The following is a 17,068-nucleotide window of genomic DNA, read 5'->3' on the forward strand; positions in this document are numbered from 1 at the left end:
TCCCATTTGTTCGCCAAGAGACCATTAGTTAATAATAATTTAGTCCCCAGCCCCCAAACCAATGGAAATGGTGGGCTTTTTGACGGGGGAGAGACACCTGCCCCGTGCAACATTGGGAACCCAAACGCAACAGCAGGCTGCTAATGGATGACCATGGGAAATGATACTGACCAATTTAATATTCTGCAAAACAGTGAGCAACCCGCATAAATGGCAACAAGTCGAGGAGCTCTTTGCATGTATTTCAGATATAATAATCAGTGGCATTGTCAGTAAAACAGATTAGGATTATTTTACAGTGTGGGATAGATTCTGCGCTGCAGCTCATGACGTAGGCGGCATGGACGGCGCAGCCCAGGGGGAAGGGGTTGGCTTTGCCTCTGCACTGCTTTGGGTACATGTCTCCTAGGATAAATTTGAGCAGCTCCTGGGCTGTAGCCTTCCCTGAGCTGCCTGTGGTCCATGCACCGGCCCAGAATAGCTGTAGCCCAAAGCCCAACCCAAATGCGACCCCAGCCATGCCCCGGACATGCTCACATTGGCTCTGGCACTGCTCCAGCCCAGAGGAGTTGTTCTTTTGCCCCTTTCAGCTTATTCGGTGCCCTTATATGCGGCTGGAGCCAGAGCTGGAGGGGAATCGGTCCCAGGGTTCTTATGTGGGCAATAATGTTTTAAAATGAGGGACCACCAGGATTTCACCTCTTTTACAGCTGCAGTGAGATGTGGCCCCTGGGGTCCTGTGAGTGTTACAGAGAGTCTGATTCTGAGTTAACCCCCCTGTAACCCTCAGATTTACCCAGGGCCGGTGCAACCATTTAGGCGCCCTAGGCAGTCGCCTAGGGCACTGGGATTTGGGGGGCATCATTTTCTGCGCCAGCGACTGCAGCAGCTGGATCTTTGGCCGCCCCGGTCGCCGCTGGCATTTAGGCAGAGGGAGCTGGGGCAGGGGAGCGCGGGGAGGGCCACCTGCAGCAAGTAAGAGGTGGGGCGGCACGCCGGGGAACTCCTCGCCCCAGATCACCCCTACCCCCCCTTCTCCCCGAGCACCCCGTGGCTGCTTCACTTCTCCTGCCTCCCAGGCTTGCGGCGCCAATCAGCTTAGACACTGCAAGCCTGGGAGGCGGGAGAAGTGAAGCATTCATGGCGTGCTCAGGGTGCTCGTGCGCGGAGCAGGGGTGAGCTGGGGCGGGGGGGTGCCTTAGAGTGGACGGTGAGGGGTGGGGAGCTGCTGCGGGGGGGGCACCTCAGGGCGGAGGGGGGAGCTGCCGCGGAGGGGGGGGGCACCTCAGGGTGGTGGGGGGGCGCAAGGTGGAAGTTTCGCCTAGGGCGCGAAACATCCTTGCACCGGCCCTGGATTTACCCTCAATGTAACCAATCAGGATGCGACCTGTATGTCGCCATTCCATCAGACTATCAGAGTTTACTCCCAGTGACCAACGGGCATGGAGGTGGCAGGCTGGCGGGTTAATCTTTCCACTTGTGCCTTCTCCCTTGCAGGCCGGGGCTTTGTGAGCGAAGACGAGTACTTGGAGATCTCTGGGATCACCCGGGATCAGTCCGGGGAGTACGAGTGCAGCGCTGTCAATGACGTGGCGGCTCCAGACATCCGGAGAGTAAAAGTCACCGTGAACTGTAAGTAGGGCACGACTCAGCATGACACACTCCCCGACCCCGCCTCCTGGCTGCAGACAACACCGGGCTCAGGCTAGTTGTGGGGGCTTTTCACAGAGATCATTTTGGCTTTTATCCAGCCTGAACACCGGGGGCCGTAATGTAGTCTGCTTACAGTTCCACAACTGCCTATTCTATTCTGTTCTGTATACCGTGCCCCATCGCCATACTTTCGAAGGGTACGTCTACATTTCAAGCTGAAGATGTAATTCCCAGCTCAGGGAGACATGCCTGGAGCGTGCTAGTAATAAAGTGTAACCACAGCAGTCCGAATGGTGGGAGGGGCTAGTTGCCGGAGTATGATCCCATCCTAGGCACTAGACACGTACTCAGTGTCGCTAGCCTCTCCCACCACTCCCACCAACATGGTTGCACTCTATTTTTAGCATGCTAGCTGGATCAGAGCTAGTGCAGGTATGTCTCCTTCAGCTGAGAATTGTGCCCCCGGCTCAGGGTGCTGACGTACCCTGACTGGGGATGGGTGCTCCTGAAGTGTGACTTTCCTTTCCCTACCCGCCAGTGTTGGGATCCAAGGGCCTTCATTCTTCCCCGCTTTGCAGGGGTGTAGAAGATGATGAAAGGCACAAGACGATGGGGATCCAGAGCTGAGATCCTAGTATTCCAGTGCCGGCTGGGGTTTGCGTGTGTGATAGAACAGCTGAACTATAACCATAAACTCCTGAAAAAAAGTAAAGCAGATAACATCTACGTCAGCATCCCTTAAAGACTATTTATAGCTGGAACATAAATGGTAATACCTTTTTCCCGAGGAGCAATTCAGGGGGAAAAAAATCTCTAGTGGCTCACCACACACAGAGCACATTAAATATCCTTCCCTTTAGGAAGGAGCTTGCAGAGTTTTTATATCCACTAAATTGCTATAAGAAAATCACATATATACATTTCATTAAGCTTAAAGCATTTACAACTTAGGACAATTTGTTCTTTAGAAGCATGGTTAGGAATTTAGAGCCCAGACGATTTAAAGACTTCAGATGACGAGCCAAGGCAGAAAAGCTGGAGTGACATAGCTTGTCGGCATTTCAGGGGTGACTCGAATTCTTTTGCGCCTTTGGGAAGCTTAAAAAAAACCCTGAGTATTTCAGGGATGAAGGGCTGCATCTATTCCTCTGCTACCTGGTGCTCTTTTCTTTTCAAGCAGGGTTCCACTGTTGTTATCCTCTTCACACCTGACACAAGGAGAAGTGGGTTTAGCAGAGATGGGTGAAACTGGAGCAGCCGGTCTATTCTTTGAGCATGCAAAACCAGGATTGGTTTGGCTCAGGGTTACGCTATATAGCGACCCTTCCGGGTGCAGGGGAGAGGCAAGACTTGGCATACGTTGTTCTGGCTTTGGCTCATCTCGCCAAACTAGTCTTTTTGTCTAGGTCCTACAGAGGGGTTGGCCTGTTTGTAAATTTCTCAGCACAACAGAATGGGTTTAAAAGATGCAAAGATACTTAGAAACCAGGAGACTTTCCCAATCAGATTAGAAGAACTTTAAAGTAAGCCCACTCCGGGGCTTGAACTCCATGGCTATGAGTCAGAGGAGTGCTTAAGGAAGGATAGAGCCTTGTGCCTTCAAAGCATCCCTGTTTAGGGGACTCATCCAATCCGCATCCCAAAGTGGGATTAGGAACATCAGGGACAGCACCCTACAATGGAGCATCTCTTCTCATTCTGCAGGCTCCTTGTTTCCACCCTGTGTATGTGGCATCTCCCTTATGAAACGTGTGTTTCCCACAGTCCTGCGGTCTGGGGAGGACCAAAGGTTTAATGTGTATCTGAATTGACACTTGGCAGTCACCTTATTCATTTCTGAATGACCTAGTGCTGAGTTGGCTACCCTGGGCCTGAATCTTTCTCTCTGTCCCCAGAGCAAGGGATGGGGCATGGGTAGCAATGGTCCAAGTCTCATCTACATTGTCCTACCAATGTGCCCCGGTGTTGATCCGGCGAGGGGTCGAGAGCAGACTATGGTCTCCCTGGCCGGTTCCGCCTTTGGTTTCTTTATTGAGATTGCTCACCCGGGCTCCGATGAGCGTTGGTCATGGTGGGGGAGGTCACTATGTGGCCCTCTGCTAGGACATCTCATTTCATGCTGGCCGACGAACAGCCCTTAGATGCCGACCCTCTCGACTGTCCCATGTTGGCCAGATATTGGCCATTTTTTGCGGGGAGGGGTGACCACGTTGTGTGTGGGGAGGTAACCATGTAGCGCTGGGACTGTCCCCGGCTCTTCTCCGTCTCTGTCCCCCTTTGCTGGATGGGCCTACCTGCTGCCAGCCACACCACCTCAGCTGTCTAAGCTGTGCTCGCCTCAGTCCACCTCCCCCCCCACCAGCTGGGCTCAGGGGAGGGGTGGCTCCTTTTGTCCCTGCTCCCACCTGGCTTTTCCCTCTTGCTACCAGCCCTTTTCCCACCCTGCCCCAACACAATTCGAGGTTCTGTGTCCCCACCCCGCGTGGGAAAGGAGAGCCCCAGAAATAAATGGGGGAGAGCACAGGCCAAGCACAGGGCAGATGAGGGGTGGGAGGAGAGAAAGGAGATGGCTCGGGGGGGGCGGGCGTGGGGTTGAGAAGGGAAGGGGAAAGATGCTGAGCAAAGCAATGTCAGCCAATTGTGTGTCCTTTATATGAAGGGTGAGTGCCTAACGCTGCCTCTCCTGGGGGGTGGATCCGTGCCCTCTTCTCCCCCCCGCCATCCAAGGAGGGCACAACCTGGCCTGGGTTCCAACCAGCCTCGTAACTCCACATCCCCTCACCGCTCCTCACGTCTCTCTGAGCCCAGCCTGTGCTCATGATCCAGAGCCCCTCCCGGCTGCAGTGTGGTATAATAACGTCCCTTTGCTCTGCAGACCCGCCGTACATCTCCAACGCCAAGAACACCGGCGCCTCGGTGGGCCAGAAGGGAATCTTGCGCTGCGAGGCCTCTGCCGTCCCTGTCGCAGAATTTCAGTGGTTTAAAGAAGAAACCAGGTACCTAAATAGGCTGCCAGGGCCTGGCAGATCCCAGGCTGCGTTCTTGGCAAGGATGGGGAGCGCTGAATTCCCTGGGTCAGGATGGCCATCTGTCAGCACGGGAAGGAGAGAGAATTACACTTCATTTTAATATATCTATGGGGGCGGGGGTGGATCTTGCTGCAGACATCTCTCTAAATAAAGGATCCTATGGGAGGCACATCGGGATCTGCAGTTAAAACATCCAGGTCCCAAATCTCATACCAGGAGGAGCCTCTGCCCTGAGGCTGTTTCACAAGGGAGGTGAGGGGAGTGCTAGTGCTAACCTGGTGTGAGCTGCTGGGATTCTAATGACTCGATGTGGAAGTCAGATAGAGACTCAGGATATGTCTACTCTGGAACGGGATGTGAAATTTTTCGCTCAGGTAGACATACCCCTGCTAGCTCCAATCAAGCTAGCATGCTAAAAATAGCAGTGTTGCTGCAGCTCAATGGAATGGTGTAACCATGCCAAAAACAGTCTCATCTGAAACCCAGGCTAAATAATCGGGTGCCTAGCCCATCCCATCACCCTGTGCTGCCCCAGTGACAGTGCTGTGTTTAGCAGGTTGGCTCGAGCTAGCTAGCATGGCTACCTGAAATGGAAATTAAACCTCCTGCTCCAGTGGAGATGAACCCTCAGTGATGGCCTGGTCCAGGGGTCCCTTTAGCTGGAAAAACCTTCTCAATAACCTGGCAGAAAATATCCTGGACCGGGGAACCTTCAGGAGGAGAGGGAGACTTTGGGGCAGTGGCATAGCTCCGCTAAAATGACGAGAGTCACTCTGCTTTAGACCAGCCGAACTAGTCCAGTGTCCTGGTGACAGCAAGCTGGGAGGGCCTGATCTGGGGACTGGCGGGGCTTTCCCTGCTAACCTAGATATAGCTGGTGGGACTGCATGGGGGCGGGAATTGATCGAGCCTGTCATTGGGGGGACCAGCCCTTCGTCTTTCTCGCCCCACAGATTAGCCAATGGGCTGGATGGAGTGAGAATTGAGAACAAAGGTCGAATGTCCACGCTGACCTTCTTCAATGTCTCGGAGAAGGATTACGGCAACTACACCTGCGTGGCCACTAACAAGCTGGGGAACACCAATGCCAGTATAATCCTGTACGGTAGGTATGAGGGGCGGAGCCTGTGCTTTGTGAGGAGACGCTTCCGGTACTGATGGAGGGAGCTGGATAACCACTGAGCCTTGCAAAGGGTGGAATTCAGCTCCCTGCAAAGTGCCAGTCCAAGGCTGTGGGTGCCCTACTTTCAGGGCGTAAGTGGCGTGGGCCTGTGTGGGGTCCTCTGGGGGAGAGTGACTCTGAATCTCACCTGCAGAGAGATGTGAGGCAAAACAAGATAAGCGATGAACCCACCATCCTGAGGAAGTGGAATCTGGCCATTTAATTCAATGCTTCCTCCTCAAGTCCAAGCTGCAAATAAATGAGGCCCTTATGCTTAGAAGAACCCGACCCTGCTTATTCACTAACGCACACAGATATATACCGCTAGCAGCCGAGTACTAAAGGGAGCCATTTTCTCTTTCTGTGAGCAAAATGTGATGTCACCTCACCAATGAGTGTGCTTCATTCCCCCACCCCCACCTGCCCCAATGATATTTAATCTAAAGCCTCGTGTCTCCAAAGCACTGTACACACGAGTGAATCCTCCCAGCACCTCTCTGAAGTAGGCAAGCACTGTCATTTACATTTTACAGCTACGTAAACTGAGGCACACAGTGAGTACGGGTGAGCGGGTAGGAGTCAGTGGCTGAGCCGGGGTTGGGTAAGCCTGGCTCCCAGTCCCAGTCTTGTTCCATTAGAGTACGCTGCCTTGGGAAATGAATCCGGTTCCCTCGCCTGGAAAGGGAAAGCAACCTCTTCCATACCTTTGTAGTGGCCTCAGTTCTGCACCTCACTAAACCATTTCCATCTTCATGTCTATGCCTCCAAAATGCCACCTCCATGGACACCGTCCTCGCCAGCAGCCCTGCTCAGCATTTTCTCGTGGCAAAGCATTGAGCGGTGCCGGGGGTCAGAGACATTGCTCTGCCGGGGCCTTCTTTAAAACCGGGGTTGCAGTCTGCAAAAGTGATATAACATAGAGCAGAGGGGTCCAAGTTTATTGTCTCCTAGTCGCTCCCAGATTGCAGGCTGTTGAGTTCACTTGCCAGTCTCACCAGGCATCTGAAAATCTACCAGTGTTCTCTCCGTATGCCTCAGCCCCTGTCATTATGATCCCATGTACTTAGCTGATATTTGTGCTGATACCCAAGGCAGAAAAGTATATAGCTTCCTCTGCAGTAGACTCTCATCACTGGGGGCTTCTGTACACATGGGATTATCCCAGAATAACTATTCTCAAATAACTCCACGTGTGGACACACTTATTCTGAAATAAGATTGCCTTGTTCCTGTGTAGTTTAATCCATTTTCAAACTGGATTAAGCTAAACCAGAACAAAGCTTGCTTATTCTGAAATAAGAGCGTCCACACACAGAGTTATTCAGGAATAGCTACTGTGCTTTAAATTCACAACCTCCCTTAATCCAAATTGTCTTTCAAGTGTAGACAAGCAAATGTGAGGCGGGATGTATGGAGAGAGAGATGCTGTCATTTTTTCCAATGGTAACCACACTTCCTGCCTGTTCTGTGTAACCATGTCAGCGGCATGCGCATTGTCATCAGTGTGTACTCACCTTTCTAATGATCATTCTTTCATCAACTGTCTGAAAACATGAATTATATATTTTCTCCCCCTCCCCTTTCTGTTCTCTCCCTGTCTGTCTCCATTGTCCTCTGTTTTAGAAATAAGTGAACCCACAGCATGGGCAGGTTGATACAGCATGTTCTTCCCTTCATTTGCTTGCAACACCCAGACGCCTTTGCCACGTAGGCTTGTTACGAATGATGTCTGACTCCTAGATCAGCCCAAATGGGCAAGCATGCACAGATTTAAGGCCAGCGATCTGTTCTAAGGAAGGATGGAAGGAAGGAACTGACCGGGCACGGATTTTTCTTCTAAGCAGGAAGGAGCCAGTTTGTATAAACACACATTAGTCACAGCCGCCTTGGTCCCATCTTTGCAGAAGTCAATCTGGCAAAGTGTATTCCAGTTGCACAGACCCATGCACGGCTTTGCAGTGCCGGTATTCTGGAGCGTTGGTCTGCCGTGATAGAATGAGCCTCTAGTTGTTTTGTATAAAGCAGGGCAAACTCAGTTATACAAATGTAACAGGGGACACGACATTCATTCGGATAATCAAAGGGTTTGGACAAATGACTATCAGTCGGTGCCAGGGGTCTGCAGAGTTCCTCAGCTCCAGCAGGGAGAGGCTGCAGCATTTATTTGATGGGTTTATGCTTTGAGGACTTCACTGCACATGGTCAATTTCAGATCTATGAGTGGGTGCAAATCCATTGATATCAGTAAGGTTACATATTTGCTTTGTACATTTAAACAACTAAAAGCTCTCAGGGCACTTACACAGCAGAATCAATCTGAGGGCACATCTGCCGCAAGATGATTGAGGATTTTGTCTTAAAGGTGACCCACTAAGGAAAGCAAAGATTGGATGTGTGCCCCTGATTTCTTTATGATATATTTAAAAGGTGCTTGGGGTGTGGGGACATGGGAACAAGTATGCACTTGCTTCATTTCTCCATTAGAAAGTGAGGTCTTGTTTACACTGTGGTTACCAGAGAACTTGGAGGATTTGGACATCACCAATACTGAGGAATTGAAGCCTGATTAATTATTATTATTATTAAAACTATTGAACGCAAATGTCCCACAAACAGCAGAAAAGTTCTCTTTGTTAATTATTCACTCTTTCATCGCCAAAGGCTGACAAAGCTTGGCTAACTTTTCTCTGAGACCCCAGCTAGTCCTTCACCAAAAGCAGAGATGACCAGACTTGATGTTTCTGCTACTTCTAATAGCTTAAAACAAACAATCAAAGGAACATATGCTTGATGAATTAAATAAAGGTATGAGGTTGCCTTTGTACAGCATAAAGGCATAACAAGGTGCACCATCCTAATGTGTATATTTTCCCCCTTCAGGACACCGTTACAGGGACACTGTCAGTTTGCGAGAAGCCCCAATTTTTAATTTGGGGTGAACTGAATCTTTACAAAATCTATGCTGAACAGAAATACTCCCATTATGGCCTCATTTCAGTTCCAATGCAAGCAGCTTTATGGCTTTAGTAGGGGATGGGGGAGATTTGTAAGGTAAACCTTGCACCACTATGTGACCAGAAGAAAGTGAAGCTAACGCAAAATCTCCTTGCTAGGTATAAAAGAGTCTGGTTTCATTTTCAAACAAAGCTGCTAGAATGGAAATAAACTATAAACGTCTTTGTTTTATATACTCAAAGGGAGTGATTCTAAACAATTCTGTATGTTATTAAAGTATATGATTTGTAATCAGACAATGTCTAGATACGGTTCCATTATCATTTCTCATTAACTGAGTGTTTCTTTTGCATTTGATTTTACCCCGGCTGTGGGCCTGACATAAGACTTGGGTCCAGGTTGCTGTGCACTAGTCAACAGCTGCCGGGCTTCAGCGCCGCATTCCCGGCATGGGAATGATGCTCTACAGGGAGAAGATAAAATACTGTGAAAGACGGGCTGGATGGAAGTGCTTTGTAAAGACATAGTACTTTAGAGCAACAGGTAGCAGCAGTTACAATGAGAGAGAACATGAACATTTAGTGCTAGTTGTGGACATGGGGTGGTGGTTGCATGTTTGAGGTTACAAATCAAATAAAGGCAATTGTCACCTCTTTGTCCTTCATGCATATATATCGATTGCATAGAGCTGGAAGGGACCCTGAAAGCTCATTGAGTCCAGCCCCCTGCCTTCACTAGCAGGACCAAGTACTGATTTTGCCCCAGATCCCTAAGGGGGCCCTCTTAAGGACTGAGCTCACCACGCTGGATTTAGGAGGCCAATGCTCAAACCACTGAGCTCTCTCTCCCATCTATACAAAAGACGCTCCACAGCAGGGCCGACTTTAGGTCAATTCAACCAATTCCCCTGAATCGGGCCCCGCACTCAAGCCCCAGTACGGCGTAGCATCAAGAGCCGGGGCGCTGTACCGAGGTGGCCTGGCTTCCCCAGGGGGCAATTTAAAGGGCCTGGGGCTCCCAGCAGGGGCTGGAGCCCCAGGCCCTTTAAATTGCCACCACAGCTCCACGGCTGGAGCCCTGGGGTAGGGCTGTGGGGCTCTGGGGGATATTTAAAAAGTCCAGGGCTCCCGATGCTTCTACTGCTCCAGCGCTTTAAATAGCCCCCGGAGCCCTGCCGCTTCCCCAGGGCTCCCTCGGCTATTTAAAGGGCTGGGGCAGTGGAAGCAGGGGAGCCCCGGGCCCTTTAAATACCTGCAGAGCCCTAGGGTGCTGCTGCTACCCTGGTGGGGGAGGGGGCACTTACCGTACAGGGTGGGCTGTACTCCCTGTACCTGCACCCCCTGCCTGCAGCCAGCCCCTGCTCACACCAGCCCCATACCACCTACCTGCGGCCAACCCCGCACCTCCTGCCTTGCCTCCAGCCCCGCACCCGCTGCCCTGCCTCCAGCCCCGCACCAGCCCCTGTCTCCAGCCAGCCCCGCACCCGCTGCCCTGCCTCCAGCCCCGCACCCGCTGCCCTGCCTCCAGCCCCGCACCCGCTGCCCTGCCTCCAGCCCCGCATCAGCCCCTGTCTCCAGCCATCCCCGCACCCCCTGCCCTGCCTCCAGCCCCGCACCAGCCCCTGTCTCCAGCCATCCCCGCACCCCCTGCCCTGCCTATCTCCAGCTAGTCCCGCACACCCTCCCCACAGCCAGCCCGTCTCCAGCCAGCCCCTGCCGCACCCCCCCCTGCCCTGCCCGCACCAGCCCTGCACCCCCTGACCTGACTCCAGCCAGCCCCTGCCACACACCCCTGCCTGAAGCCAGCCAGTCCAGCCCTGCCAACCCATGCCGCACTGCCCCCCCGTGGCCCTGCCTGAAGCCAGCCAGCCCACCCCACACACCCCCTGTCTCCAGCCAACCCTGTACCCCTTGAACTGCCTGCAGCTGGACTCTACCTCCAGTCAGCCCCTGCCCTGCCTCCAGCCAGCCCCATGTCCACTGGCGCCCTGCCGGTCCCAGGGCAGTAACCCTGCAGGGAGCAGCTGGGACCCACATGTGCACACCCTAGGATGACCTGACAGCAAGTGTGAAAAATCGGGCCAGGGATAATAGGATCCTATATAAGAAAAAGACCCAAAAATTAGGACTGTCCTTAGAAAATCAGGCCATCTGGTCACCCTAGCACCCCCCCCCCCCCGGGAGTGGCGGGGCCCCACACATGTAAAACGGAGCTCATTTCTGGTTCAGGCCCGTCTTTTTAAAAAAGAACTTGAGGTCGAATTAACAGACAGCCATATGTTCCCGGACACGTCAGGCTTTTTGGTTCTTAAATCACCATCCGGGAGGAAAATACGGACGTATGGTAGCCCTATTGGTACAAAAAATACATACTGTGCACATCCCTTAAATCAGAACTTTTTATAGGGAACTGATTGCTAAGCAATGAAAGGCTTTTTTTTTTTAGTCATACCTGCTGGGGCCCCGCTGAAAATGTTTGAATTGGGCCCCACACGTCGTAAAGCCGGCCCTGCCCTACAGTGAAGCGTGAATGGACGGGGCTCATCGCACACAGAGTGGGAGGGGGCACATTGGGCAGAGGGGTACAAATAAGGGTGGGCAGGGGACTAGTCAGCCCACACATGGGGAGGGCACGGATGGCGGCAGGCTCAGAGGTGTGGTCTGAGGATGACACGAGGCCACCAGGATGTTTCAAGGGTGTGAGCTGAGTGTACACGGGCTTGGCAGGGGCCTGTATCAAGGCTGATGTGAGCACACGCGGGTGTCGGGGACATGTTTCAAGGCTGCATATCAGGGCCATGGCGGGAGGGCTTCCTCAAGGCTATGGGGGGGGGTAATTGAGGCTGATTAAAACCTATAGCGGTGTAGTGGGCAAGTGTCAGGGGGTGTGTTACGATGATGGCGCGAGCCTATGCAGGCATGGCAGGGGCTTGGTGAGAGTGTGCCAGGGTGTAATGGGGTTGTGTCAGTGGCTTAGCCAGGATGCCTAGAGCCTATGGGGGCATCGTAGGGGGGTGTGTCTTTTGATGATGCATCTACCCTATGGGGGTGTGGTAGGGTTGTGGTTCAATTATGCCTTTAGCCTGGGGGGCATGTCAGGGGCTTGGTGGGGGCGTGTCAGGGTTGTGCTTTGATTATGCCTTTAGCCTGGGGGGTGTGTCAGGGGCTTGGCGGGGGCGTGTCAGGGTTGTGCTTTGATTATGCCTTTAGCCTGGGGGCGTGTCAGGGGCTTGGCGGGGGCGTGTCAGGGTTGTGCTTTGATTATGCCCTTAGCATGGGGGCGTGTCAGGGTTGTGCTTTGATTATGCCTTTAGCCTGGGGGGCGTGTCAGGGTTGTGCTTTGATTATGCCTTTAGCCTGGGGGCGTATCAGGGGCTTGGCGGGGGCGTGTCAGGGTTGTGCTTTGATTATGCCCTTAGCCTGGGGGCGTGTCAGGGGCTTGGCGGGGGCGTGTCAGGGTTGTGCTTTGATTATGCCTTTAGCCTGGGGGCGTGTCAGGGGCTTGGTGGGGGCGTGTCAGGGTTGTGCTTTGATTATGCCCTTAGCATGGGGGCGTGTCAGGGGCTTGGCGGGGGCGTGTCAGGGTTGTGCTTTCATTATGCCTATAGCCTGGGGGGCGTGTCAGGGTTGTGCTTTGACTATGCCTTTAGCCTGGGGGCGTGTCAGGGGCTTGGTGGGGGCGTGTCAGGGTTGTGCTTTGATTATGCCTTTAGCCTGTGGGCGTGTCAGGGGCTTGGTGGGGGCATGTCAGGGTTGTGCTTTGATTATGCCTTTAGCCTGGGGGCGTGTCAGGGGCTTGGCGGGGGCGTGTCAGGGTTGTGCTTTGATTATGCCTTTAGCCTGGGGGCGTGTCAGGGGCTTGGTGGGGGTGTGGCAGGGTTGTGGTTCAATTATGCCTTTAGCCTGGGGGGCTTGTCAGGAGCTTGGTGGGGGCGTGTCAGGGTTGTGCTTTGATTATGCCTTTAGCCTGTGGGCGTGTCAGGGGCTTGGCGGGGGCGTGTCAGGGTTGTGCTTTGATTGTGCCTGTAGCCTGGGGGCGTGTCAGGGGCTTGGCGGGGCGTGTCAGGGTTATGCTTTGATTATGCCTTTAGCCTGGGGGGCATGTCAGGGGCTTGGTGGGGGCGTGTCAGGGTTGTGCTTTGATTATGCCTTTAGCCTGTGGGCGTGTCAGGGGCTTGGCGGGGGCGTGTCAGAGTTGTGCTTTGATGATGCCTTTAGCCTGGGGGCGTGTCAGGGGCTTGGTGGGGGTGTGGCAGGGTTGTGGTTCAATTATGCCTTTAGCCTGGGGGGGCATGTCAGGGGCTTGGTGGGGGCGTGTCAGGGTTGTGCTTTGATTATGCCTTTAGCCTGTGGGCATGTCAGGGGCTTGGCGGGGGCGTGTCAGAGTTGTGCTTTGATTATGCCTTTAGCCTGGGGGCGTGTCAGGGGCTTGGCGGGGGCGTGTCAGGGTTGTGCTTTGATTATGCCTTTAGCCTGGGGGCGTGTCAGGGGCTTGGCGGGGGCGTGTCAGGGTTGTGCTTTGATTATGCCTTTAGCCTGGGGGCGTGTCAGGGTTGTGCTTTGATTATGCCCTTAGCATGGGGGCGTGTCAGGGGCTTGGTGCGGGCGTGTCAGGGTTGTGCTTTGATTATGCCTTTAGCCTGTGGGCGTGTCAGGGGCTTGGCGGGGGCGTGTCAGGGTTGTGCTTTGATTATGCCTTTAGCCTGGGGGCGTGTCAGGGGCTTGGCGGGGGCGTGTCAGGGTTGTGCTTTGATTATGCCTTTAGCCTGGGGGTGTGTCAGGGGCTTGGCGGGGGCATGTCAGGATTGTGCTTTGATAATGCCTTTAGCCTGGGGGCGTGTCAGGGTTATGCTTTGATTATGCCCTTAGCATGGGGGCGTGTCAGGGGCTTGGCGGGGGCTTGTCAGGTTTGTGCTTTGATTATGCCTTTAGCCTGGGGGCGTGTCAGGGGCTTGGCAGGGGAGTGTCAGGGTTGTGCTTTGATTATGCCTTTAGCCTGGGGGCGTGTCAGGGGCTTGTCGGGGGCGTGTCAGGGTTGTGCTTTGATTATGCCTTTAGCCAGGGGGAGAGTCAGGGGCTAGGCCGGGGCGTGTCAGGGTTGTGCTTTGATTATGCCTTTAGCCTGGGGGCGTGTCAGGGGCTTGGCGGGGGCATGTCAGGGTTGTGCTTTGATTATGCCTTTAGCCTGGGGGCGTGTCAGGGGCTTGGCGGCGGAGTGTCAGGCTTTTTCTTTGATTATGCCTTTAGCCTGGGGGCGTGTCAGGGGCTTGGCAGGGGAGTGTCAGGGTTGTGCTTTGATTGTGCCTTTAGCCTGGGGGCGTGTCAGGGGCTTGGCGGGGGCGTGTCAGGGTTGTGCTTTGATTATGCCTTTAGCCTGTCAGGGGCTTGGTGGGGGCGTGTCAGGGTTGTGCTTTGATTATGCCCTTAGCATGGGGGCGTGTCAGTGGCTTGGTGGGGGCGTGTCAGGGTTGTGCTTTGATTATGCCTATAGCCTGGGGGGCGTGTCAGGGTGGTGCTTTGATTATGCCTTTAGCCTGGGGGCGTGTCAGGGGCTTGGTGGGGGTGCGGCAGGGTTGTGGTTCAATTATGCCTTTAGCCTGGGGGGCATGTCAGGGGCTTGGTGGGGGCGTGTCAGGGTTGTGCTTTGATTATGCCTTTAGCCTGTGGGCGTGTCAGGGGCTTGGCGGGGGCGTGTCAGGGTTGTGCTTTGATTATGCCTTTAGCCAGGGGCGTGTCAGGGGCTTGGCGGGGGCATGTCAGGGTTGTGCTTTGATTATGCCTTTAGCCTGGGGGTGTGTCAGGGGCTTGGCGGGGGCGTGTCAGGGTTATGCTTTGATTATGCCTTTAGCCTGGGGGCGTGGCGGGGGCTTGGCGGGGGCGTGTCAGGGTTGTGCTTTGATTATGCCTTTAGCCTGGGGGCGTGTCAGGGGAGTGTCAGGGTTGTGCTTTGATTATGCCTTTAGCCTGTGGGCGTGTCAGGGGCTTGGCGGGGGCGTGTTAGGGTTGTGCTTTGATTATGCCTTTAGCCTGTGGGCGTGTCAGGGGCTTGGCGGGGGCGTGTCAGGGTTGTGCTTTGATTATGCCTTTAGCCTGGGGGCGTGTCAGGGGAGTGTCAGGGTTGTGCTTTGATTATGCCTTTAGCCTGTGGGCGTGTCAGGGGCTTGGCGGGGGCGTGTTAGGGTTGTGCTTTGATTATGCCTTTAGCCTGTGGGCGTGTCAGGGGCTTGGCGGGGGCGTGTCAGGGTTGTGCTTTGATTATGCCTTTAGCCAGGGGCGTGTCAGGGGCTTGGCGGGGGCGTGTCAGGGTTGTGCTTTGATTATGCCTTTAGCCTGGGGTGTGTCAGGGCTTGGCGGGGCGTGTCAGGGTTATGCTTTGATTATGCCTTTAGCCTGGGGGCGTGGCGGGGGCTTGGCGGGGGCGTGTCAGGGTTGTGCTTTGATTATGCCTTTAGCCTGGGGGCGTGTCAGGGGAGTGTCAGGGTTGTGCTTTGATTATGCCTTTAGCCTGTGGGCGTGTCAGGGGCTTGGCGGGGGCGTGTTAGGGTTGTGCTTTGATTATGCCTTTAGCCTGTGGGCGTGTCAGGGGCTTGGCGGGGGCGTGTCAGGGTTGTGCTTTGATTATGCCTTTAGCCTGGGGGCGTGTCAGGGGCTTGGTGGGGGCGTGTCAGGGTTGTGCTTTGATTATGCCCTTAGCATGGGGGCGTGTCAGGGGCTTGGCGGGGGCGTGTCAGGGTTGTGCTTTGATTATGCCTATAGCCTGGGGGGCGTGTCAGGGTTGTGCTTTGATTATGCCTTTAGCCTGGGGGCGTGTCAGGGGCTTGGTGGGGGTGTGGCAGGGTTGTGGTTCAATTATGCCTTTAGCCTGGGGGGCATGTCAGGGGCTTGGTGGGGGCGTGTCAGGGTTATGCTTTGATTATGCCTTTATGCTGTGGGCGTGTCAGGGGCTTGGCGGGGGCGTGTCAGGGTTGTGCTTTGATTATGCCTTTAGCCTGGGGGCGTGTCAGGGGCTTGGCGGGGGCGTGTCAGGGTTGTGCTTTGATTATGCCTTTAGCCTGAGGGTGTGTCAGGGGCTTGGCGGGGGCGTGTCAGGGTTATGCTTTGATTATGCCTTTAGCCTGGGGGCTTGGCGGGGGCGTGTCAGGGTTGTGCTTTGATTATGCCTTTAGCCTGGGGGCGTGTCAGGGGCTTGGCGGGGGCGTGTCAGGGTTGTGCTTTGATTATGCCTTTAGCCTGGGGGCGTGTCAGGGGCTTGGTGGGGGCGTGTCAGGGTTGTGCTTTGATTATGCCCTTAGCATGGGGGCGTGTCAGGGGCTTGGTGGGGGCGTGTCAGGGTTGTGCTTTGATTATGCCTATAGCCTGGGGGGCGTGTCAGGGTTGTGCTTTGATTATGCCTTTAGCCTGGGGGCGTGTCAGGGGCTTGGTGGGGGTGCGGCAGGGTTGTGGTTCAATTATGCCTTTAGCCTGGGAGGCATGTCAGGGGCTTGGCGGGGGCGTGTCAGGGTTCTGCTTTGATTATGCCTTTAGCCTGGGGGCGTGTCAGGGGCTTGGCGGGGGAGTGGCAGGGTTGTGGTTCAATTATGCCTTTAGCCTGGGGGGCATGTCAGGAGCTTGGTGGGGGCGTGTCAGGGTTGTGCTTTGATTATGCCTTTAGCCTGTGGGCGTGTCAGGGGCTTGGCGGGGGCGTGTCAGGGTTGTGCTTTGATTGTGCCTTTAGCCTGGGGGCGTGTCAGGGGCTTGGCGGGGGCGTGTCAGGGTTATGCTTTGATTATGCCTTTAGCCTGGGGGGCATGTCAGGGGCTTGGTGGGGGCGTGTCAGGGTTGTGCTTTGATTATGCCTTTAGCCTGTGGGCGTGTCAGGGGCTTGGCGGGGGCGTGTCAGAGTTGTGCTTTGATGATGCCTTTAGCCTGGGGGCGTGTCAGGGGCTTGGTGGGGGTGTGGCAGGGTTGTGGTTCAATTATGCCTTTAGCCTGGGGGGCATGTCAGGGGCTTGGTGGGGGCGTGTCAGGGTTGTGCTTTGATTATGCCTTTAGCCTGTGGGCATGTCAGGGGCTTGGCGGGGGCGTGTCAGAGTTGTGCTTTGATTATGCCTTTAGCCTGGGGGCGTGTCAGGGGCTTGGTGCGGGCGTGTCAGGGTTGTGCTTTGATTAAGCCTTAAGCCTGGGGGTGTCAGGGGCTTGGCGGGGGCGTGTCAGGGTTGTGTTTTGATTATGCCTTTAGCCTGGGGGCGTGTCAGGGTTGTGCTTTGATTATGCCCTTAGCATGGGGGCGT

General features: G+C 54.6%; 1 protein-coding gene across 8 annotated transcripts in view; it reads left to right on the top strand.

The window, feature by feature from the left end:
- The window catches only part of OPCML (opioid binding protein/cell adhesion molecule like), an 823,390-nt gene that overhangs the window by 768,171 nt on the left and 38,151 nt on the right, over positions 1-17,068 (top strand). For 4 of the 8 annotated variants that reach the window (XM_044996764.1, XM_044996763.1, XM_044996765.1 and 1 more), the window contains 3 exons: positions 1,498-1,632; positions 4,529-4,649; positions 5,612-5,787. In XM_044996764.1, the coding sequence (XP_044852699.1) occupies positions 1,498-1,632; positions 4,529-4,649; positions 5,612-5,787 (432 nt within the window). Of the gene's footprint in view, positions 1-1,497; positions 1,633-4,528; positions 4,650-5,611; positions 5,788-7,467; positions 8,718-17,068 lie in introns of those variants that run through there. The other 4 variants (XM_044996762.1, XM_044996767.1, XM_044996761.1 and 1 more) reach the window with 3 other exon arrangements.

This window comes from Mauremys mutica, chromosome 22, assembly GCF_020497125.1.
Source record: "Mauremys mutica isolate MM-2020 ecotype Southern chromosome 22, ASM2049712v1, whole genome shotgun sequence".
Taxonomy (NCBI): Eukaryota; Metazoa; Chordata; order Testudines; family Geoemydidae; genus Mauremys; species Mauremys mutica.